The following is a 24962-nucleotide window of genomic DNA, read 5'->3' on the forward strand; positions in this document are numbered from 1 at the left end:
TAGGCTCAGCCACTGTCCTCTGGGAGCCTCGAGATTGAGCGAGGAGTCAAGTGGGGACCTGGGTCTCTGCCTGGAAGTGTCGAGGAGCTTGTGAGGTGACATGTGAAACGCCACACACACCTCCTGGTTGTAACAGAAACTCAGAAATGATAGTGAGCTTTGGTTTTGTTTGCAGCCAGTGAGAGAAGTCACTGGGCTTTCCATGTGAGTTCCTGTCACTTTGATGCCACTTGTTAGCAGAAGAATGTGGGGGCTACTTCTGGAGGAAGGCTGTGGATTTTCCACGTGCACTGCCCGTGTGAGTTAGGGCTGGAGGTTGTGACCCGAGACTGCCATGTTCCCAGGCGCGCCCTGAGTTTTGCAAAGAGGAAATGCATCCCAGCTGACGTCCTAGGGTCACTCACCCTGGGCACATAGCGGGCACCCAAGAGGTGTTTGTTGAACTAATAAGAGGGGCCATGACAGCCTGGAACGGGTTCCCCATGCAATTGACACGGGGAAGTAGGGACAGCTGATGGGCATCCAGTGCAGGGAGCAGGAGCCTTGTTCTGAGAAACTCCAGAAGATGAAACGAGGGCAGGTGTAGACTGTTCTTATGAGTCTTTTTGCCAAAGGAGGAATTAAAATACGAGAGTGTGATGTGGGACAGTGAGTCAGGCTTGGGGTGAGGTGGGGCATTGATGGAATACCCACTCTGTGCCCGTCACAGGGCGAGGCTCAGGAAGTCCGTTGGGGCAGGGAGCCATTTCCCCATTGTTCACTGACGAGTCCTAAACACTTAATATGGTACTTGGCTCGTGGGAGCACTTAATCCATATGGGCTGAATAAACAAATGAGCGTATTGCTTAATTAGGTTTCAGAAGTGTCATTACACCCAGTCTGCAGATGAGTAAACTGAGGCTTAGGGAGGTCAAGTCATGCATTTGCTTAGTTGTGGGGCTGAAATTTGGAGTCAGGGCTGCCAGATTTCTTTCTTTCTTTCTTTTTAATTGAATTTATTGGGGTGGTATTGATTGATAAAATTATGTAGGTTTCAGGTATAAAGGCTGCCTGATTTCAAAGCCCTGACCCACCCATCTGCTAAGATTAAGGAGGAATTCTTTTTTTTTTTTTTTTTTTGTGGGAGAGACAGAGAAAGAGTCGAGAGAGGGACAGATAGGGACAGACAGACAAGGAAGGGAGAGAGATGAGAAACAACAATTCTTCGTTGCAGTTCCTTAGTTGTTCATTGATTGATTTCTCATATGTGCCTTGACCAGGGGCTACAGCAGACTGAGTGACCCCTTGCTCGAGCCAGCGACCTTGGGCTCAAGCTGGTGAGCCTTGCTCAAACCAGATGAGCCTGCGCTCAAGCTGGCAACCTTTGGGTCTCGAACCTGAGTCCTCCACATCTCAGTCCGACGCTCTATCCCCTGCGCCACCGCCTGGTCAGGCAAGAGGAATTCTTGCCCTGGGGGACAGGTTGGATTTCAGCCTCTTAAAGACTCCTCCCTTCCGAGAGTGACTGGTTGTGGGAAAATACCAAAGGCAGGACTCAGAAATAATGGCAGGGTCAGTATAGTGACTAACACAAGATACCCCCACCATTAACTCCTGCTCAGATCAAGGGGCGCCCTTTTAAGGGGCCAGGTTAGAAGGGGATTTGATGCTGCTAGCAGTAAAGGGGGCCCTGCCAGGCTCGGTCTGACATCATGGTTGTCTTCAGTCATAACAGGGGGAGGGCGCTGGCTCAGGCCGTGCCCGCTCAGATAGGCACAGTGGGGCCTGAACCTCAGGCTGTCCCTGCCCAGGAGCCTTCTCCAGAGTAGTGGCTGGATGGCACTGGGGGAATCCTGATTCACAGGACCATGACCTGCCTCCCCATCCCCCTTGCCTGCCCCCCCCCCCCCCCGCCCCAAGCCCCCGCTGATACCAGGCCAGCATACTAAGTGAGACCTAATGTGTTTACGTTTGGCTGCCCCTAGAGCCCAGAACTGGGCCCCGGACAGAGGGGGCTGCTTGTTGAGGCTCCGTTGGGGACAGTGCAGCTAGAACTCTTCCTGGGCACCACGGGGCCCGATGAGGACTTTGCTAATCTCCCACGTTCTCTTCCTGATGTGCCTCGCCACTGGGGTCCTGGCCCCTTGAATGGGGTCCTTGTGGTCCCATCTGCTCACTGGAGTGTTTCCCAGACAGTACAACAACAGCCCATCTGAGTGGTGCTGGGCTGGTGGCTGACGATTGAAAACCCAGATCCTCTTGTGGTTTAGCCCTGCCCCCAGATGGCCTGGGTTCAAATCCCAACTCTACCTATATTAACTCTGTGACCTTGAGCAATTTTCTTCACCTCTCCGTACCTCTGTTTCCTAATCTGTCAGATGGAGACGACAATAGCTCCTCTCTCACAGGGTTGTTGCAAAGGTTAATTATAGGAGTGAAGTGCTTGAAATAGTTCTGGGCACTTGGAGGCAGGTAGGAACGTTAGCTGTTGTGATGCTGGTTTGGGCACCCCTAACCCCTTGGTGGCATTAGGCAACCCCAGGAGCTGCTGCCTTTTTGTCTGGGTTCCATCCACTCAGTACCGTTTGGCACAATGAGGGCATACCTGGGCCAGGTCACAGGAGAGGGGAGCAGTGGCCGTATGCAGGGCCCTGACTCCCACGGGAAGTCCCTTTTTACCTTCTCCTTGTCTCTGTCCCGCTCACATGTTCTCATTGCTCCCGTGTCCCAGGCCTTGCAGAGATGAACTGTTCACACTGTGTTCACTGTTTCTAGGGGTATTAACTGATGGATAGGTACCCCCACCATCTGGGTTCAGGGGACCTCCCGGGAGTGCCTACAGCCACGACATTCCCCCCACGGAAGCACTGCCCGCTCTTGATCGTTGGTGCCCGTTCAGTTCTACAGCTCCTACTGCACTGTGAGGTCCGAGGGGTAGGGACCGACGAATGAGTGTGGAGAATTGAGCCATACACTGGGCTCAGCTCGGGGACACAAGGGGCCTGGCCTCAGAGAGCTAATAGTCTAGTTGTCTATTTAAGAATTCAAAACCAGCTGCTCAGTACCAGAAATGGCCCTGGGTGCCGGGGACAGGAGAGGCATGACATATGGCCCCTGCCTTGAAAGGTTGCAGTTTACCCCTCCCCTCCGTCCTTCTCTCCCCACCTTCTGCATTCCTGATGCTGGGTCAGGTGGTACAGAGGCACAGAGAAATGGGTCACGGTCTGCGCCCCAGTCTAGTGGGGAGAGCCACAAAAACCAGTAACTGGAATAATGCAGTTGCTGTAGAGTCCTGTGGCCTGGTATTTCTCTGCTATGGAAACCAGTGGTCATGACTTTGGTCTTTGTGTCCCTGTGACTAATAGCAGTAACTCTACCCCATGTTAACAGGCCGGTATCTGCTCTGAATCTCCTAGGACTTGACCAGATGCCCCTAGTAAAAGTTCTCCACCCCGGCACCGGTGACGCTCAAACCGGTGACTCTCTGCTGTGGCGCTGTCCTGTGCACTGTAGGGTGCTGAGCAGCATCCTTGTCCCCTGTCCCTTAGATCCTTAGATGCCACTAACATTCCTGTCCTTCCAGTTGTGACGACCAAAATGTCTCCAGACATGGCCAAATGTCTCAGGGGGGAACAAAATCGCCCCCAGTTGGGAACTCCTGCCTTAGATGGACCAGTTATGACTATCTGCCTAAATCAAAGAGGGATGGAAAAATTTTGAAATTTAACCCTGCCTCCCCCCCCCCCCCAAAAAAAAGCAAAAGAGGTTAAAAGAGCCCACACCATATTCCATGGGTGCATACATGACCTTGTTTGGCATAAAGTGCGAACGTGCATTGGGCGGTGGGGGGGCCCTTGGAGGCTGAGCAGTGTGTGCCTTGGCCCAGGCCGCACGGAGCCAGAGCCCCTGGCAGGGTGAACTGGACTGTCGCCCGGCTTTTGTGCCCCTTTGTGTAGTTATGATGCAGGACAGGTCAGCAGATGAGCACACGGAGTATGCAGGGCCAGCATCGGTCCTGGGAGGGCTGAGTCAATGTTCAGCTGTCCACCTAAATGTCAGTTGAGCCCTGGTGTTGTCCCTGGCCTCCTATTGCGTATTCTGGTTTGTAACGATGTATGCATCTGTGTAATGGTTTAGCGTCTGCCTCACCCCGGGCTGTGGAATCCAGGAGGGCGGAAACCAAGGCTCTCCTGGTTATCAGCAAAGCCCCAGACCTTGCCTGGTGCCTGGCATACAGAAGTGCTCAATACATATGTGGAATGATTAGGAGGCATTATTGGATGGCAAAAGGATCTAGAGAGTGAAAACTGGCTTTTCTGTCCTCCCCTTGAACACTGTTGAGCTTTAAAGTCCCCAGAAAGAGGGAGCAGGGCCTGGATACCTCAGTTCTAACACAGATGGTATGTGTGTGGAAGACGTGACCTCCATCACTCGCTTCCTGGTTTGCACCTTAATGTGGAAAGAGATGGCGCTCCATCTTGTGACCAAGAACCTGGCCACAGGACAGACCTTGCGTGAACCAGGCAAAGGCTCAGCTTTGGCAGGAATCACAGGAGTCTATGCATGCGTTCACCCCTCCGTCCAGCACTGAGCACCTGTTAGGTGTGCTGCAAGCAGGGAGGAGAGCCCTGAGTTCCGCCTGCCCAGGCCTACTCTCTCTCTGCAGGTCCCCTAGGCTGCTCCTGGTGGTGACAGACAGCCTTAGGCTATTGTGTGTGTGTGTGTGTGTGTGTGGGGGGGGGGGGATCACTGTACCTTTGCTGGCTGGAGAGGGGTTGTCCCTGAATTTAGGTGAATATGTTCGAGCTCGAGCAAGGAAGTGGAAGCACCCTGGCTTTTGCCGCCCTTCCGGGCTGACTCTGCAGGCAGGGTGCTTTGCACAAAGGGTGCACCTGCAGCCAGCTCTGAGGCGCCCTCTGCCTGGCCACACGCACCCAGGGGAGTGGATGGTCTGCCTGGCACCGTGCTCTGAGCTTAGCTCGTCGCTGTGTTTCACACCAATGAAAGGAACTCACTGTCTCTTTGGGGAGTTTCCCCCTTCCTCACTGTGATCCCCTTCCCTGGAATCTTGACTTTAAAAGGGGTTGAAGGCAGGGGGAGGCTTTGGGGGAGCTTACACAGCTGAGTGTTAGCCTCCGGGCCAGGTCAAGCTGGGGGCTGTCCCAGAGCATGTCGGTGGGCACCCCTTGCCCTCGGAGAAGAGGGCTGCAGGGTCAGATGGTGCGTGAGAGGCTGCCACCCTCTAAGCTTGCTCTTGCTTGGAAGGCAGTGATGGGGGGGCTGTGGGATCTCTCAGCTCTACCCGGACAGCACTTTTCTTGTTGGCCAGGGCAGCTATTCAGTTAAAAGGAGGTGGTGGCTCATTCATTCATTCAGCAAACATTGATGGAGCACCAAATGTGTTCTAGGCTCTTGGTGAGGTGCTTTTGGTGAATTATCTTATTTAATTCTCATGACAGCCCTATGTGGTAGGAATTCTTACAGTTCTTGGGCAGAGAGGGACCCAGGGATCAGACCAGTGAAACAGCATCTTTTGGGTGTGTATGTGTGTGTGTGTGTGTGTGTGTCTGTGTATGTGACAGAGACAGAGAGAGACAGAGAGAGAGCTACAGATAGGAACAGACAGGCAGGAAGGGAGACAAGAAGCATCAATTCTTTGTTGCAGCTCCTTTAGTTTATTGATTGCTTTCTCATATGTGCCTTGAATGGGGGGCTACATCAAACTGAGTGACCCCTTGCTCAAGCCAGCGCCCTTGGACTCAAGCTGGTGAGCCTCGCTCAAACTAGATGAGCCTGTGTTCAAGCCGGCGACCTCAGGGTTTTGAACCTGGGTCCTCCACATTCTAGTCCGACGCTCTATCCACTGCGCCACTGCCCGGTCAGGGATGAAACAGCATCTTAGTGTCACAGCGAGTATGTGGAAAGCCCAGTTTGATTGCAGAGCTCACTTTCCTAAAAACCATTCCCAGGACATGATGGTGGCAGAAAGGGCACCCAAGGGGCCCCTGTGGGACCAGGGACTGCTGCAGAGCCGGAGCCACCCCGAGTGCAGTGGGCCCAGGTCTCCCATCACACAAGTGCCGCACCTCTGGCAGTGGGCTGTAGGCAGGGGTCGGCTCCCAGCTCGTAGCACCCAGCATGGTTTCAGTGACAAGGGCAGCAGGAAAATAAGGAAGTTCAGGAATTCTGTAGGACCAGTGTGTGGGCGGCATCGTCTGAGCTATCTAGTTCCTCACGTGTCCCCATTACTGGGTTGGTGGGTACCACTTAGGTTCTTGTTTAAGTTGATTATGAAAGATGACTTGTGCCCTGGCTGGATGGCTCAGTTGGTTAGAGCATCATCCTGAAGCACGGAAGTTGCTGGTTCGATCCCCCGCTCAGGGCACACACAGGAACAGATCTATGTTCCTGTATCTCTTTCCTCTCCCACCTTTCTTCTCTCTCTAAAATCAATAAAATAAACATTAAAAAAAAAAAAAGGAAAGAGGAGCAGTGTTTGGAACTGGGGTCATGGTCCTGGATTTGACTCCGTTCCAGGACAGCAGAACTCAGGACAAACCCATTTTGTGGTTGAAACCACCCTCCACTCTCTCTGCCCCCAACCCCTCCAGCCCAGGCTCCTCATCGAGTTGCATTTCCCAGCCCCGGCAGCATCTTCTCAGAGGGGTGGAGTTAACAGCCAGGGAGGTAGGGTGGGGTCACTGCGGAGGGAGAGGCGCCCCTACAGGTGGGGACAGACCTCCATCTGATCAGGGATCCGCCTCTGGTGAACTTGACTTTAGTTAATCTCTCTACCTCCGTGAGCTTCAGTTTCCTCCTTTGTAACACGGGGTTGATTCTTCACAGTTGTGTGATGGTCCTCTGCTTGTGGGGCAGGCAGGAAGACATGCATGTCTGTGCCTCCTCGCAGGTTTAGAGGACAAACAACAGCTGGAATAACATGCCCGTCTTGGGGAGTGTATTTTTTTCTTTTCTTTTTTTTTTTTTAATTTGTAAGGTTGGGAGAGAGAGAGAGAGAGAGAGAGGAGAGAGGCAGAAACTTATTTGTTGTTCCTCTTATTTATGCATTCATTGGTTGATTCTTGTATGTGCCCTGACCAGGGATGGAACGTACAACCTTGGAGTATCAGGGTGATGCTCCAAGCAGCTGAGCTACGGGTCCTGGGCTCTCCTGGGGAGTGGTTTTGAGTGTAAGTACTGGCTGCCTTCGGTTCAGCCAGAGCTGACCTGGGCCTTGAGGCTGAGGCCTCCGGCCCCCTGGGGCTCCAGGCAGGGCTTGCCTTTCTGCAGACCTCAGATGCTGCCTGGCCAGCTAGCCTGGCTGTGGTTGGGTGGGCTGAGTTATTTTTAGCTCTTGAGTTTTACAAAGGTTGTTTCTTCCTGACCAGAACTCTCTTGTGGGGCAAAGTGAAGTGCCCCCTCCCTGAGAGAGCAGAGGGTGGGTCTGAAGAAAGAGATGGGAGCCAGACTAGACCCTCGTGGGCTTTGAAAGGGAGGCCTCCTCCACTCTCCATGGCCTGCCCGCCAGGGGCTCCAGTGCCCAGCCTTGACTCTGCACTCCTGCACTCTGTCCCTGGGCAGCTGGACATCTGGCAGGTCCCTCACCTGTCTGTGTGGGGAGGACTGATGTGTATACCTCCTTCTAGAGTGGTTGACGGTGGCAGCCGTTGGAGCTTTGGAGTCCTATCCCCTCTCCTGGCCGCGTGCTTCTGACTTACCAGAGCAGAAATGTGATCGTTTTTTTGAAGCAAGTGCTTAAAATTAGTCCAAATCCATCTGCCCCGCCCCTCTCTCTCTTCTGATCACACCCTCGCTTTGGCCCCAGACTTCTTCCCATACTGGTTTGGGGAGCTGCCCCTTGCATAGTTGGCAGTGAATCTGTTTATGAAGCTCTCCTGGGAGGAGCTGTCTTGGCTGCAGGCTGATTTCAGATGGGAGGAGGCACAGTCCCAGGGGGCCTTGGCCGCCTTATCCCCTCCCCTGATGGTGGTGGTGGGACTGACCCAGACCAAGGAGTTCCTTCATCAGTTAGCAGGTGTGTGTTGAGGCCTAGTGCTGGCCCGGCACTGTCCCAGGGCAGTGGATAGAGCCATAAACAGAAACAGTAATGCCCTGGCCTCTGTCAAGTCCACATTCTCGTAGGAGGAGGCTGTTATAAACAACTAAAATATACAGATGCCCGGAGGTGTTAAATACCATGAAGACAGGGAAGCCGGGTATGGGGAAGGAGCCTGATAGGGAGGTGTCTGTGTTGTTTTAAAGAGGGTGGTGGGAAAGCCTCTCTGAAATGGTGACCTTGAGCAGAACCCTGAGGAGGTGAGGGAGCATCCATGTGTATGTTCAGATGGAGGGAGCAGCAAGTGCAAAGGTCCTGAGGCTGGAGCCTGCATGGGGTGTTTGAGGACCTGCACAGTGGTTGTGACTGGGGTAGAGTAAGCTATTGAGGGACAGGTAGGATCTGAAGTCAGAGAGGTAATGGGGTGGGGGAGGCATCCTGTAGGACCTTGTAGGTTAAGGTGAGGACTCTGGCTTCCACCTGAAAGAGGTAGGAAAGCATTTGAGGGTCTGAGCAGGGGAGTAACTTGGCTGTAGTACTGAAAACAAAAGAAGCAGGAGATCAATCAAAAGGTCATTTTAATGGTCCCAGTAAGAGATGATGGCAGTTTGGGCCAGGTGGCAGCAGTGGGGAGGGTGGCGAGAAGCGGTCAGATTCTGGACATATTTGGAAGAGAGAGCCCACAAGGTAGGCTGATTATGCTGATGGGTAGGCTATTAGGTGTGAGAGAACGGGGAAGGCAAGGGTGCGTCTGAGGGTTTTTTTTCCTTGTATTGTTCCAAAGTGAGAAATGGGGTGGAGGATGGCAGGCAGACAGACTCCCACATGCATCCAATCAGGATCCACCTGGCATGCCCACCAGGGGGCGATGCTCGGCCCCTCTGGGGCATTGCTCTGTTGCAGCTGGAGCCATTCTAGCCCCTGAAGCGGAGGCCATGGAGCCATTCTTAGTGCTTTGGGCCAACTTTGCTCCAGTGGAGCCTTGGCTGTGGGAGGGGAAGAGAGAGATAGAGAGAAAGGAGAGGGGGAGGGGTGGAGAAGCAGATGGGCGCTTCTCCTGTGTGCTCTGGTCAGGAATTGAACCCAGGACATCCATACACTGGGCCAACATTCTACCACTGAACTAACCGGGCCCATCTGAGGTTTTTAATTTGAGTACCTGGTGGGCTGGAGCTGCCATCAGGTGAGCTGGGAAGACTGGGAGGAGCAGGAATGGTGATCAGAAGTTTGGGTGGATGTTAGGTTCAAGATGCCTGCCCTGGCCAGATAGCTTGGTTGGTCACGGCATTGTCCCAGAGCGCTGGGGTTGTTGGTTCTGTCCCCGATCAGGGCACATACAGGAACAGCTCGATGTTCCTTCTCTCTTTCTCTCTCCCTCTCTTGATGAAATGAATAAACAAATTTTAAAAAAAGTTCAAGATGCCCAGCAGACCATGGGCAGGCATACTGAGCAGGCTTGTTCCCAGACGGAAGTCTGGAGTTCAAGGGAAAGTCAATCTAGAGTCAAGAAAAAGACAATGTGGAGATGGTTTTAAAAACCAGGGAATGGGTGAGGTCACCCAGGAAGGCACAGGTGGAGATGAGGTCGTGAGCCTGGGAGGGGCCCAGCATTGGGAGGTCCTGAAGATGGCATGGAGGAATGGGACAGAGCAGGAGCCGACCAGGAAGGAGAGCAGAGGGAGCCATTAGAGAAGGGAGCAGCCAGGTGGTGGGGAGGTTGAGGTGCGGCCAAGGCACGTCTGCCGTATTTGGCGTCATGGTGGTCGCTGGTGATTCCGGTGAGCCGCCGGCGATGTGGTGGGGAGAACACCCAGCACTTGCAGTGCCCCTCCCCAGCTCTCTTCAGCTCTCTGCCTTTGTCTGGGCCATTTCTGCAGCCCGGACCATCCATCCTGCTCCTGCATCCGCTCTGTCAAATTGCATGGAGTCAGACACACCTTCGTGTTCTGGTCCCAGCTCATCCGGGCCGCAGCTTTCCCTGCCTGTGAACGGAGGGAGTGAAGCCCGCCTCTTGGGTGTGGTTCTGGCATGGTAATACTCTGTTGCTAGAATGAGTGTCCAGAGCCATGTGGCACCGAATCGCTTGGGAGGTGGCTTCAGATGGGGAAACTGAGGCTCAGAAAGGTGAAGAAGGGGTAGTGCAAAGTCCAGCTGTCCCCTTCTAGCCTCCAAGTGTGAGTGCTGTAGGGCCCTACCACGTGAGCCACCTAGGACGCGGCTAAGGATCTGGGACCCTCTGGGAATGAGGGCAGGTGATGTGGTCAGGATAGTTCAGACCATATTAGGAGCCTTTTCACCTGGCCCTTCAGCCTGGCACCTCCTGTCTGGGCTGGATAAGCTGGGAGCAAAAGGGTTAATATGCCTGGGGGCTGTGAGGAGGAGGAAGGGCTGGGGACCAGCTTGGCGACAGCACCACACCCCCACCATGCACACACAGAGTCTTGCAGCTTCTGGCTGGCTCTGGGTTCCTAGGCAACAGCAGTTAGGGCTCCCCCTTCTGGAGGGGTATGGGGTGGCAGGAGGGGGGCTCTTCTGCCCACAGGCCTCCTCCAGGGGCCGCTCCCACCTCTCCTGCTGGGATCATTGACCAGGGGCACAATTAGCCAAGGAAATCAATGGAGGAATGGTGGGGTTGGGGCTGCCTACTCTGGCAAGGACAGAGCCTCCATTGTTCGAGGCTTCAGCCATTGACCAAGCCTCACCCCTGCCCGTAGCCATGAGGGTGCTCCTCTCAGAGCGTTCCCTCCCCCTTCCAGCTGCGGGAAGCCCATTGAGTGGCCTGGCGCTTAGTGGGCGAGGGCAGGAGCTGGCCCTCTTGTCACTCTGGCATTTGGAGCCTCCAGCCATTGGGCTGGGGAGGCCTAGAGGGTCTTCCCCCTTTACCCACGCATCTGCCCAGCACTTGTAGTCTGAGGGTTCTGACCTGGCTGTCGCCCTCACGGCACAGCGGACCCCAGTGACGGCTCTCTCAGTAGCTGCGTGGCCTTGGGGACGTCCTGCAGGCACTCCGCTTCCTTTTCCTCATCTCTTATGGGAGTTAAATTAGACAGAAACCGAAAAGTGTTCAGCGTGTGGCCTGGTGCGTGGCAATGCCCGGGTGTCAGCTGCTATCCTTTTGAAGACGAGTATTTTGTGAGCTCAAGGGTGAAGAGGGTCACGAAGGGCAGGGCACGCATTCTGGTCCACAGCTGGCCTGGACTCAACTGAGCAGTCTGTAGAATGGGAAAACGCGGAGTGTCCTCAAGGAGTGGCACGGCCTCTGGGAAGGGAACTAACATTTATTAAGAGCCTATTAGCATTGGGGGAGGTGGGCAAAGGGGGATAAATGGGGGTGGAAAGAGACTTTGCTTGGGGCGACGGGCGCACAATGCAGTGTGCAGAAGATGTTTTATTGAGGTGTACACTTGAAACTTGTGGTATTGTGAACCAATGTCACCCCAATAAATTCAATAAAAAAATAAAACAAAATATGGTACACACACACACACAGAACCTACCAGCATTGTCAAACATCATTTCATTTACATTTGCCTCTGACCAATGAGGACAGGAGACACAGAGGGTGAATAACTTCCCGAGGTCTCGCCACTGGAGAGCAGGGTGTGAAGCTGGGTCTCCCGGACCCCAGCCCGAGCCCTCCCACACCTCTCTGCCCAGGGCCCCGAGTTCTGGTCCTGTTCCTCTTGCTCTGGCCCCTCTGCTGCTGTCTTGCAGCAGGCACCTCGGCTCTCTAGAGCCCCCAGGTGCCATCTGCCTCCAGGCTTTGCAGGAGTTGGCCGTTGGTGCTGGGGCTCCCAGGGCAGAGCTTTGGGTGTCCTGCCACCCTGCAAACTCTGGGGGCATCCTGACCTCTTCTTCTCTTCATACTCTGCAGCTAGCATCCCGACCCCCCCCCTTTCTTTTTCTTCTTTTCTTTCTTTCTTTCTTTTTTTTTTTTGTGTATGATAGAGACAGAAAGAGACAGGGACACACAGACAGAAAGGGAGAGAGATGAGAAGCATCAGTTCTGCGTTGCGGCACCTTAGTTGTTCATTGATTGCTTTCTCATATGTGCCTTGATGGGGGGGGCCTACAGCAGGCCAAGTGACCCCTTGCTCAAGCCAGTGACCTTGGGTCCAAGCTGGTGAGCCTTGCTCAAACCAGATGAGCCCGCGCTCAAGCTGGTGACCTCAGGGTTTTGAACCTGGGTCTTCCGCGTTCCAGTCTGACACTCTGTCCACTGCGCTACTGCCTGGTCAGGCCCGACCTCTTCTTCTTGTCTCTGGTCTTTCTGGACTGAGCAGAAGATACCTGGGGGGCTGAAGTTCTCACCTGGACCTGTGCTCCCCTTTCCATTGGTCTGGAAGTCCCACACCTGCAGCTGTGCCAGACCCAGGCACGCCCCAGCCTCACGGGACTCCACAGTGGGTAGATCCCAAGCAGGGCAAGATTTTCAGGCTTTTCGGGACTTGGCCTCCGGGCTCAAGTCGGTGTAGCTCAGCAGCTGTTGTCTAGCACAGCGGTTTTCAACCTTTTTACGCTTGGGGACTGATAAAAATAGGAGAGTTATTTTGGGGACTGCTAAGGCAGAAATACCAACTATTATTAGTATTTTGTACATTTTCTTTTTTTTTTTAAATCTTTTTTTTTTTTATTTATTCATTTTTTTTTTTTTGAGAGGAGAGGGAGAGAGAGAGAGAGAGAGAGAGAGGAGAGAAGCTGGAAGCATCAACTCCCATATGTGCCTTGACCAGGCAAGCCCAGTGTTTCGAACCGGCAACCTCAGCATTTCCAGGTCGACGCTTTATCCACTGTGCCACCACAGGTCAGGCCCACATTTTCTTTTAAGTATGCTGTGAAATGAAGATTCTCTAAAATAACCAGACAGTAACAAAAGTACTTTTAATAGAATACAACTGAAATTTCTAGAGAGCAGTGAATGCAAATAAAGCTAGTGTGAAAGCTGCTGTTGCCTCTTTGCAAGAACGCTTGATAACTGAGGCTGCAGTTTTGTTTCCCAGAGATGAAGTGGCTGCATTGACATCTGTTTGTTTTCTGTTTGTTTTTTTATTAGTGATAGGGCTGAAAAGTCTGCTCACACAAGTAGGTAGTAAAAAGTACGATTAAAAAATTTAATAGTGTTGTCACTAAGAGCTGGATATTCTTCTAGTGATATCCCAGCATTGTGACAGTGATTGCATTTTATGTTTGGACACCAGAACGACATCAGAAGAGAAATCTATCTGCTTTTCTTTTTCACCATGATTGACGGAGCAGGAGCTGATACCTTCCATGAATGGGTTATTGATCCAGAGGTTGCCTTTATGAGGATTCTCATTTTCAGGGTAATAATGGTCACAGTTTTGAGCTAATGCTCTTAAATGTTGACTTATTATATTAAAGATGAATGTCTGGTTGATGTCTGCATCAATCAAAAAGTCTTGGAAAAATGGAAACATTTCTACGCCTTCTTTCTCTATGAGACTTTCCCAAAGAACAAGTTTCTTTTTGAATGCACCCATCTTATTAATGTAAAAATGTTTGTATTAAACCCCTAAGGGAAATATTTAGTTCTTTGAAGAGGCTAATTATAGCCACAATATGTGTGAGCTTAGCCATCCATTCTTCATTTAGCCATTGCTGTACTAATGCAGTTTGCAGAAACTGTTTCACTTTTCTCAGCTCAAAAAGGTGTGAAAGACCCCCTTCCTCTTGAGAGCCCCCTCACCTCCCTGTAGAGAGGGAGGCGCTGGTGTTGTGAACCCATGCTTTCACACAGTGAGCCCCCTCACCTCCCTGTAGAGAAGGAGGCGCTGGTGTTGTGAACCCATGCTTTCACACAGTGAGCCCCCTCACCTCCCTGTAGAGAAGGAGGCGCTGGTGTTGTGAACCCATGCTTTCACACAGTGAGCCCCCTCACCTCCCTGTAGAGAGGGAGGCGCTGGTGTTGTGAACCCATGCTTTCACACAGTGAGCCCCCTCACCTCCCTGTAGAGAAGGAGGCGCTGGTGTTGTGAACCCATGCTTTCACACAGTGAGCCCCCTCACCTCCCTGTAGAGAAGGAGGCGCTGGTGTTGTGAACCCATGCTTTCACACAGTGAGCCCCCTCACCTCCCTGTAGAGAGGGAGGCGCTGGTGTTATGAACCCATGCTTTCACACAGTGCTGTCAACAGTCTGGAGCTCAAACCTCAACTACGAATATCATTAATGATCTTCACTACGTCGTTCATCCCTGTGTTCAACTCCGGGGAAAGCTTCTTTGCAACTAAATGTTGTCTACAGTATGTGGACAACATACCTGGGTGCGCAGTGTCTTTTATTTTCGCGACTGTGCCTGAGTGATGTCCAGTAATGCTCTCCATTGTTCGTACACTCTCCGACGCACTTTTCCCAGTCTAAGCCCTTCACTTGAAGCACTCATGAAGAGCATTAAATATCTCTGCACGAGTGATCTGACAAGGTAGATCAAGACAACAGAGTGGTTCTTCCCTAAAGTCTTATTTTGTGTGTGTGTGAGAGAGAGACAGTGAGGACAGATAGGGACAGACAGACAGGAAGAGAGAGAGATGAGAAGCATCAATTATTCATTGCAGCACCTTAGCTGTTCATTGATTCTTTCTCATATGTGCCTTGATGGCGGGTGGGAGGAGCTACAGTAGAGCAAGTGACTACTTGCTCAAGCTGACGACCTTGGGCTCAAGCCAGTGACCATGGGGTCATGTCTATGATCCCATGCTCAAGCCAGTGACTCCATGCTCAAGCTGGTGAGCCTACGGTCAAGCCAGCGACCTTGGGGTTTCGACGGGGTTTTGAACCTGGGTCCTCTGCGTCCCAGGCCAATGTTCTATCCACTGCACCACAGCCTGGTCAGGCTTCCCTAAAGTCTTTCTTTTTTTTTTTTTATGGAGACAGAGTCAGAGAGAGGGACAGATAGGGATTGATAGGCAGGAAGAGAGAGAGATGAGAAGCATCAATTCTTCATTGCAGCACCTTAGTTGTTCATTGATTGCTTTCTTACATGTGCCTTGACTGGGGTGGAGGGGGTGGCTACAGCAGAGCGAGTGAGCTCTTGCTCAAGCCAACGACCTTTGGGCTCAAGCCAGTGACCTTGGGGTCATGTCTATGATCCCATGCTCAAGCCAGTGACCCCGCGCTCAAGCTGGCGACCTTGGAGTTTCTTTCTTTCTTTTCTTTTTTTTTTTTGTACTTTTCTGAAGTTGGAAATGGGGAAGCACTCAGACAGACTCCTGCATGTGTCCCACTGGGATCCACCCGGCACGCCCACCAGGGGGCGATGCTCTGCCCATCTGGGGCGTCGCTCTGCCGCAATCAGAGCCATTCTAGTGCCTGAGGCAGAGGCCATGGAGCCATCCTCAGCGCCCAGGCCAACTTTGCTCCAATGGAGCCTTGGCTGCGGGAGGGGAAGAGAGAGACAGAAAGGAAGGAGAGGGGGAGGGGTGAAGAAGCAGATGGGCACTTCTCCTGTGTGCCCTGGCCAGGAATCGAACCCAGGACTCCCGCATGCCAGGCCGATGCTCTACCACTGAGCCAACTGGCCAGGGCGACCTTGGAGTTTCAAACCTGGGTCTTCCACGGCCCAGTCCAAAGCTCTATTCACTGCACCACCGCCTGGTCAGGCTTCCCTGAAGTCTTGATCATCACTGTAGATCACAGAGCAAAGTAGAATAGCATGCTTACTCATGCCAGTTGATTTATCAAGTTGAATGGAAAAACATTTCAGTTTCTTTATCCCCTCTACAATTTTCTCTTCAATATTGTTGGATTCTTCTCTGAACGATATTGTCTGAAAGCAGTAGAGCTTCAAAGTTTTGGGGCAGCTTGAGGACCCAAAATTTCCCAAGTGACATTAAAGATGCAAGGTTTTACTAATTCTGCAGCAACAGTGGATGGTTTTTTCATTTTCAGTATTCAAAGGGCAGCTTAATAAGATGCTCGAAGCAGCAGTTTGTCACTAGTCATTGTTTTCTTCACTTGAATTTTCTGACTTTTCATTTGGTTGTGTAACTTTTCGGAAAAAACTCCAGTGGCTTCTCAATAAGATCGCCATGCTTCGAATGCAAATGATGAGTAAGCATGAAAGGTTTCATTGCACCATTTGACAGAATTTCAGAATGTAATACACACAAAGGCCATGAGATGATTCACTACCAGGTGCTACAGTGAAACTAGGTTTTAAATACTCCTTATCATACTGCCTAGCAAAATTTTTTTTTTTTTGGTTTCTGTTGCACCTTCCAAATAACGCATTTCTTTCTTACTGTCTTTTAAATTTTATTTATTTATGTATGTATGTATGTATGTATGTATGTATGTGACAGGTACAGAGAGAGACAGAGATAGGGACAAACAGGAAAGGAGAGAGATGGGAAGCATCAACTCTTCATTGCGGCACCTTAGTTGTTCATTGATTGCTTTCTCATATGTGCCTTGACCAGAGGGCTATAACAGACAGAGTGACCCCTTGCTCAAGCCAGCGACCTTGGGCTCAAGCTGGTGAGCTTTACTTAAAGCAGATGAGCCCCTGCTCAAGCCGGCGACCTTGGGGTCTAGAACCTGGGTCCTCCACATCCCAGTCCGATGCTCTATCCACTGCGCCACCGCCTGGTCAAGCTTTCACTGTGTCTTTTAAACTTGAAGCGCTAGTGCTTGGTTTCCTTTTGGTGTCATCACCGCTTTTCTTTTGACTATTGTTTTCACTTTTGTTGTTTCTTCTATTTTGTAGGGTTTAGAATTTATACCACAGCCTGATCAGTGGTGGCACAGTGGATAGAGTGTTGACCTGGAATGCTGAGGTCCCAGGTTTGAAACCCTGAGGTTGCCTGCTTGAGCACAGGCTTATCTGGCTTGAGTGCAGGCTCACCAGTTTGAGTGTAGTGTTGCTGGCTTGATCGTGGGATCATAGACATGAGCCCATGGTTGCTGGTATGAGCCCAAAGGTCGCTGGCTTGAACAGCGGGGCACTGGGTTGGCTTGAGCCCCTGGTCAAGGCACGTATGAGAAGCAATCAGTGAATAACTAAAGTGCTGCAACTATGAGTTGACGCTTCTCATCTCCCTTCCTGTCTATCTGTCTTTCACTTAAAAATATTTACACCACAATGGCATTAAAACACAATAATTTATTTGCAAACAATATGGACACATTCTGAACAGGGGAGTACATGCACAGCTATTTGTGCAAATGTGAAAAAAATGTACTGCTGAGAGAGGGAGGGGGCCAGAAACAAACACGCAACAGATAGAGTTTTATTATACTGCGCTTGATGGTGCATTGCATTGCAAGCTGGTACTTGGTTTCTGAATGCCACATGAACTCTACATTGAACACTATGTACGTTTGTCTGAATGCTTTTTGTCCCATTGCATGTGACTTGTAAATGCTCTGGCTGGTGCAAGAGGTTGTTCAAACGAGCCCACAAGTTCCAAAGGTATCTGAGACAACCTCAATACTATTTGCATCGATGATATAGGCTGATAAGTGGCAATCATCCTGAGCTAAGCGAATTCCACTAAGATCATTGGGTCTATAATCTTCATATATCAGGGTGTTTAACTCTTTTGCAAACTGGCATGAAATGACTGGCAGACTGCCCCGTGGACACACACGGGTCTAGCATGGGTGCCCGTGCTGCAGACACTGAGATGAAATGGTCAGAGTCTAGTGAGGGAGACAGTTATAATAGGGGCTCTGTGCATCCCAGAATCACTGTGCTCTTTGATAATACACTTTTTCTGGCTGCACCTGTGAGCTCATGAATCTTGAGCCTGGGACAGTTTTTTGTTGTTGTTTTTTTTGTTTCAAGTTCCACAACCAAGCTTGGGAACCCACGTGAGATGGGTCTGGGGGGGGCCTCACAGAAGAGAAACCAAGTCTGGGTATTGAAGGTTGATAGTAGTTTGCTTGCTAGTTGTGAAAGAGAACTCTACGTGGAGGGAGCTAATAGCCTGAAAAAAAGGCCCAGGAACATAAAACAGGTTGGCCCGGTCATGGGGTTGATGAGGGCTGGAGCGGGAGTCCCCGTCAGGCCGGGGGTGGGGCTGCTGAGGCCGCGAGGTCAGTGGGAGGGGGTGGCCGGCGCCCTCTGGGGCCTTGCTTAGGGCCTGGACTTCATCCTGACGGTGATGAGGAAGTCAGAGCGTGTGTGTTGTGGAACAGTCATTGTGGGGAGTAGGTCAGCCAAGTGCATGTCTGACAAGGGCCAAATGCCAGACAGACTTCTCCAAGGTGCAGTCGTGTGGAGGAGTGTTGGTCCCGACCAGCCCGAGCGCCTGCTCCCGCTCCCCTGTCCCCCACCTTTCACCCTGGCTTCCAGAAGAGAGACCCGGGTGCGTCTGAGGCCAGAGTTGGAGACGCGTGCCTGGACCAGACCCTACTCCTTGTTTCCCTCTGTGCAAGGTTGGGTGTCAGCCACCCTTCTTCCAGCAAGGCGGCTGACTCAGGGGGGTCCGCATCTGCGGCTTTCCCGGCTTCCGGGACTGACTTCTGCCTGCCGGGACCCCTACCCACCCCCTCCTCCCTGACTGGGTTCCCCTTCCAGTGGCCAGCCTTCCCTGTCCTCAAACTCCTGGTGGGACTTCTGCAGCCTGCCTGACTTTCAGGAGCTGTCCAGGTGTATTTCTCGAGGTCTCATTCAGGAGGATAGGTGATGGGGTCACTCAACTGAATAGGGGTGGGAGATAGCCCAGGGAGAGGTGGATCGCACAGGCTAGCGAAGGGCGGCAGGTGCAGGCTGGAGGAGCTGTTTTCTAAAATGGGTCTTTGGGCTGGATGGACTTTGAACTCTAGAGGTAAGAGGAACTGATAAGCACTTTGGTTAAATTAGAGTCAGCGAGACACCGCTGTGGTGAGCAGAGCTGCTGAGGGTGGAGGGAGTGCTAATGCTGGCTGCTCTCTGGTGGTCCGGGTCCCTGGGCTTGACTTCCTGCAGCCCAGGGCTGGGGGCTTCCTCCCTGGCCTCCTCTACATCTCGCCCTGTCTGAATGTGGCCATTCTGCATAGTGGAGCAGGGAAGGGCACCGTTCAGGGGGTCTGCCTGCCCAGCCAGTATTGGCAGTCATTTTAGAGATGACCCCCCCTTCACCTCCCCCTCCAAGAGAAGAAACTCTTCCCTACCACCTAAGCATCACACCGTTACCGTCATGATGATAACAGTGGCCAGCTTGTAGGAGAGCTTACTCTGTGGGAAATACTTCGCACCTCGCACCCCCTCCCCCAGTCCTCGTTTTATCACCACGGGAACTCTGCATGGCAGGTACGGGTGAGAAAGGCAGTCACTGTACTGCTGGCACGTGCACACTGGGATTTGAACTGAGATCTAGCAACGAATCTCATCTTTTTAACCACTGTGGTCACGTCTCTGCCTGCCTAGTGCACCCATGATGTGGGCAAGTCCCTGCCCTCCTTGGACTCAGTTTCCATATCTGTAAAGTGAGAACAACACCTTCTTGGAGCTGCTTTCTGGTTCCGACCTGCTATGAGAGTCTTGTGCCAATCCTCTTTTTTTTTTAAATTTTATTTTAATTTTATTCAATGAGAGGAGGGGAACCAGAGACAGACTCCTGCATGCACCCAACCAGGGTCCACCTGGCAAGTCTACTAGGGGGCGATGCTCTGCCCATCTTGGGCATTGCTCTGTTGCTCAGCAACCGAGCTCTTCTTAGCACTTGAGGCAGAGGCCATGGAGCCATCATCAGTACCCAGGGCCAACTTATTTCAATCAAGTCATGGCTGCAGGAGGGAAAGAGAGAGAGAGAGAGAGAGAGAGAAGCAAGAAGGGGAGGTGTGGATAAGCAGATGGGTGCTTCTCCTGTGCACCTTGACCGGAAATCGAACCCAGGACATCCGCACACTGTGCTGAGGCTCTATCACTGAGCAAACCTGCCAGGGCCCAATCCTATTTTTAAAAATGAGGATAGTTATTTGTAATTTCTCTTCTAATGCTCACTGTGGAATATCTGGGCAATTTAAAAAAACACAAAGTAAACAGAAAATCCCCTATTACCTGACCATTGAGCATAACCCCACCTATATCGTAGTGAATTTCCTTTCAGTTCTTTTCCTCTGGGCACTTTTTTTTTTTCTTCAAACTATAAGGGAAAGTTTGTTTAGAAAGTTACAGAGGCAGAAGAAGGGCCCTTGGAGTTTAGGAGAGAGAAAGGCCCAGGTAACAGGCCTAGGGGTGAAAAGGAGGAGGGAAAGGCGTGGGCTTGCTCCTGGGGGGCAGAGCCCACTGTGGGTCTCTGGACTTGAGGGTTTTAAAGGCTGGGAGTTCAGGGGAGGTCTTAGAGAAGGATCTCAATAGAATATTCATCAGCTTCACGTTGATGAACCAAAATGAGATTTACTCCTTTAACTTTATCCATCCTTGGGTGTGGTCCCACGCACTCTTACACCAGAGTCAGAGGCCCTCTGTTTGCTGGGCCATTTTTGGCTTTCAGCCAGCTGCCCCTATTGTCAGAGATGGTCATGGCCGAAGGGCTCTGGATCGTTTTTCTGAGAGAGGCTTATTTCGAAGGAGCTTCCCAACACGTTTCTTTCGGCTCAGACACCTACCTTGACAGCTTTCAGACCATGCCTAGCTCCAGGAAGATGTAAAAGAGAAAAAGGAAATAGCTTCCCATCAGCCTGGCACTTTCAAACCAATGACCTGGCTCCGTGCCTGTCACAGCCCATAGGACTGTCTGGGCAGGTGCGGTCCCTCCCCACTTTACAGAGACAAAGCCCGAGGGCTTGAGAAGCCAAGGGGAGGTCAAGGTCACTGAAAGGACGAAGCAGAGCCCCGTCTGCAGGTGGACCCCACAGCTTGAAACACTGGAATCTCAGGGTCCCTCTGTGAGCCACCCGTAGGGTCCCTTACACTCCTGGGGGTGTGGAATTCAGACACAGAGTCCCATTTACTTTTCCCCATTTTGGTGGTGACAGCTTTAAGGATGGGCATCTTGGTGCTGTCTGAGCCTGCCCTGTGCTTGCTGGTTGGCTTCAGGCATGGTGCTAGAAGTCCCGTGGGACAGGTAGTAGGACCCCCATTTTACAGATGAAGACACTGAGGCTCAGCTTGCCTGCCAGTGGAACTGAGACCTCAGCCAGGGTCCTGACTCCCAAGGCGGAGCTGTGGTCATCACAGCCCATGCCCTGAGTGCTAATGCCAGCCACAGACCAGTGTGTCCAGGGACCCTTCCAAGAGCTTTATGCACTTTTACTCTCAGCTTCCTCAATAACCCTTTGAGGTAGATACCTTTGTAATCTCCACTTCGCAGGTGAGCAAACTGAAGCCCAGCAATGGGGTTAAGAACTCATTCAGGGTGTCATAGCTACTGAGTGTTGGGATCCAGGTGGTATCAGGTAGCCTGAACTCTCCTACTACTGTACCATGAGTGTCTCTAGTGGTGACAATAGGCTACTCTGGGCCATTCCTACACCCTTGCCCACATCCTGTTAGACTAAGGGCACATGTTTGCACAATGGTGGCTACAGGGCCTATGGGCGTGCATGGGGCTTGCAGGTCTGTGTCCTTGCCTGGGGACCTCACTGACCCAGAATAGTTTATAACAGACCCCCCCTCCCATTCCAGCCCAGAGTCCAGGGAGATAGTGTAATTAAAGTAGAGAGTAGGGTTCACGGTGAGTGCCCTCTGATTGATTCCTAGTGTTGTCACCTTGTTCCCTTGCCTCTGTGACCCGGGGCAAAGCCTGACTCTTCCAAGCCTTGATTTCCTTTCTCAGTGTAAGTGGAATAATGCAAATAAAGGTCAGCTTTGTAAATATTAGTGTCTCTCTTCCTTGCTGGGGAAATCCTTGGTCTAGGAGCATAGGGGGAATCGGCTCAGAAGAGTGAGGAGGAAGGGGAGGACATCGGACTCCCTGGCCTGGAGGGAAGAGCTTGGGTTTCTGCATCATCAGGAAATTGCACTTAAGGGGCAGTTTGCATACGAGCCTGGGCTGGATGTCTCTCTGCTCCGCCCTGAGTGGTTCCGAATGAACCCACGGTGGGGAGGCGCCTGCAGGAGGACTGCTGGGCAGCCGCTGTCTGACTTTGCAGCGTGCAAAGGGGCATGCAGATGTTTCGGTTTGCTTTCCCAGGCCCTTTGCTGGAGATAAAATTTTAATCTTGAGAGTCTTCAGGGTAGGGGTGGGGCTAAAAGGCACAGTCACACACTCAGTGCACAGCAATTTGCATTCAATCAAAATAGACCCAGCAGGTGCATTTGTAGGAACGAGTCCTGGGTTCTCGCATCCCTTTGGTCCAGGTTGTCTGTGTGGAGGATGTTAGTTGCTGCATTGTTTATAACAGCAAAAGCCTGGAAACGACCTCCCTGTCTGTTGCAAGTGACTAGTACATTGGTCAATTGTGGTACATTAAAAAAAATATTATACAGCCAGTAAAAATAGTGAAAGTCATTTCTAGGTACTGTCCTGAAAGGATCACTGAGGTTCTTAAGCAGGGGTCCCCAAACTACGGCCCACGGGCCGCATGCGGCCCCCGAGGCCATTTATCCGGCCCCCACCGCACTTCCAGAAGAGGCACCTCTTTCATTGGTGGTCAGTGAGAGGAGCATAGTTCCCATTGAAATACTGGTCAGTTTGTTGATTTAAATTTACTTGTTCTTTATTCTAAATATTGTATTTGTTCCCGTTTTGTTTTTTTACTTTAAAATAAGATATGTGCAGTGTGCATAGGGATTTGTTCATAGTTTTTTTTTATAGTCTGGCCCTCCAACTGTCTGAGGGACAGTGAACTGGCCCCCTGTGTAAAAAGTTTGGGGACCCCTGTTCTTAAGCAAAAGATGTGGGTGTGGCACAGCCGGTGCAGTGTGCTTCCTTCTGGGCAAAACAAGGCATCTGTCCAGGTGTGCAGGCCGCTGCATGCGAGGGATAGTTCCAGAGGCTTCCTAAGGAACCTGTAATAGAGGTCACTGCTGGGGGAGCAGGGTGATGGGTGTTGGTGGGGAGACTTACTCTTCATTGTGCACCGGCACTTTGTTTGGACTTTGGGGTGCACTAGAGCGCGGTGGTAAATTAAGGAGCACAGAACCTGGGGCCCATGGCCTGGGGTCACACCCTGGCTCTGCCACTTACCAGCTGTGTGATCTTGGGCAACTTAAACTTAATTACTCTGGGCCTCATGTTCTCATATATAATGTGGATTCTTATATGTTAGCATTTGTAAAGTGCTTAACGGCTGAGATAGCGTAGACGCTACATGAATGTTTGCTGTTGTTAATTAACTGCCATTCACATGCATTCTGTTTTTGTTGCGGGAGCCAGTTAAGGAGTGCGGGCTGTAGGAGTGGAACAGTGGAACGGAAAGCAGGCGAGCAGATCAGACGGAAGGGCAGGTGCTGTCTCTCCATGGTGCTTCCCTCCTCCTCAGGGAAGTCTAGAAGGACAGCGTCTAATACTGACTCAGAGTGCCATTAAGGAGCGGGGAGAACTCTTTCCCTCACTGTTCGGTGGGGGACATCTGGCAAGGTTGGCCGCAAGGCGTAGGAAGCCCACTAGTAGCACTGGCTCCTTGGATGCATGAATCCCCACAGCCAGGCCAGCAGACACCCTGCTCCCCGCTCCGAGCAGTTAGGATTCTGCCCCATCTTGCACCATCTGCCTCTGTAGTCCTTTACTTTCCTTATACCCATGTGCCCCTTGCCAGCTGGCCAGCCCCATGGGGCAGGACAAGGAGAGACAGAGAGTGGATGGCCTTCAGCAGGACTCTAGGTGGGGGCTGGTGAGAGCGGCCGTGTTCAGAGGAGCCCGTGGCTACCGGGCAGCCAGGAGGAGGACGTGTCCCGCCGCTCCAGGACGTTCAGGCGCGATACAGTTTCTGGAACATGAGGGATGAGCATGATGAGCCTGGTCTCTGTGGCTGGAGCTTCACCCATAAGTCGGAAGGGACGGAGGGGGAGTCTGGCTGGAACCCCCAGGCTCCCGAGGGTCACTGGCATTGGGCAAAAGGAAGCTCGGGGCGGCAGGGGGTTCTGGGAAGACAGGGTTACAGTTTTGCAGCTGCTGGGTTTTCGGGGTTAATGATTGATGACGGGTGGGGGCTGGGCCCTTTCCGGGCTGTCCTGTGCTCCTGGAGCTGCTGGGGAGGGAATGTGAGAGCCAGCAGGCTGGGGGGCACAGATCGTGAGCCCGTGACCCCTCTCTGTTCCTGGAGTTTCAGCCTTGAACGTCATCTCATTGGATTTCCGGCTTTGTTTTCACAGGCGACCGGCTGGGGCAGGGCTGGTCTGATCTGGACTTTGTCTGATGGCTTCCTCCAAACCTCCTCCACAGGCTGCCGCAGGTACGTGCCCTGGGCTTCGCGCTCACTGCCCGTCTGAGCGGGGCTGTGGTGGCTGGCAGAGGGCCACTAGCTTGGGAGCAGGCTGACCCCCAGGGAGGGGTGCCCTTGGGCAAGTGACCGTACCCCTCTGCCTCGGTTTCCTTGTCTGCAACAGGGAAAATCAATTTTCTCCTCACAGCGTGGGCTCCGGACAAGGCGGGCAGAGGCCACTTGGGGACTGAGGTGTGCTGGGGGACAAAGCTGTGGATCGAGGGTGAGGACCCAAGGCGTGCGGGGAAGGGGCTGAGCCATCGGCAAAGGTGCTAAGGTCAGGCCATCTAGCAGTGGTAACGCTTCAGGATTGACAAGACACACAAACAAACAAACAAAAACAAAAAAAACACACCAAAAATCCCCACCAAAACAAAACCCAAAAAGTAAATAAAATAATACTGTAGGTTAAAAAAATGATTTGTTCTTCATCCGAAATTCCATTCGATGTCCTGTATTTTATTTAAATTTTATCTTACTTTATTTTATTTTGAACCCGGGTAGTGGGGCTTCAGACACGGCAGATGGAATCCAGGCCCCACCCCGGGGGAGCTGGACACAGACCGTGTCGTCCACTGGGCCTGGCTTCTGTCCTCTTGCCCCCATCGGGGAA

General features: G+C 52.0%; 1 protein-coding gene across 11 annotated transcripts in view; it reads left to right on the forward strand.

Moving 5' to 3' along the window:
- The window catches only part of ARHGEF10L (Rho guanine nucleotide exchange factor 10 like), a 170888-nt gene that overhangs the window by 30947 nt on the left and 114979 nt on the right, over positions 1–24962 (forward strand). For all 11 annotated transcript variants that reach the window (XM_066375213.1, XM_066375215.1, XM_066375211.1 and 8 more), the window contains exon 2: positions 24240–24319. In XM_066375213.1, coding sequence (XP_066231310.1) covers positions 24283–24319 — 37 coding nt within the window. In that variant the 5' untranslated portion in view covers positions 24240–24282. The remainder of the gene's footprint in view (positions 1–24239; positions 24320–24962) is intronic.

Source organism: Saccopteryx leptura, chromosome 3 (genome assembly GCF_036850995.1).
Source record: "Saccopteryx leptura isolate mSacLep1 chromosome 3, mSacLep1_pri_phased_curated, whole genome shotgun sequence".
In the NCBI taxonomy this organism is placed as follows: domain Eukaryota; kingdom Metazoa; phylum Chordata; class Mammalia; order Chiroptera; family Emballonuridae; genus Saccopteryx; species Saccopteryx leptura.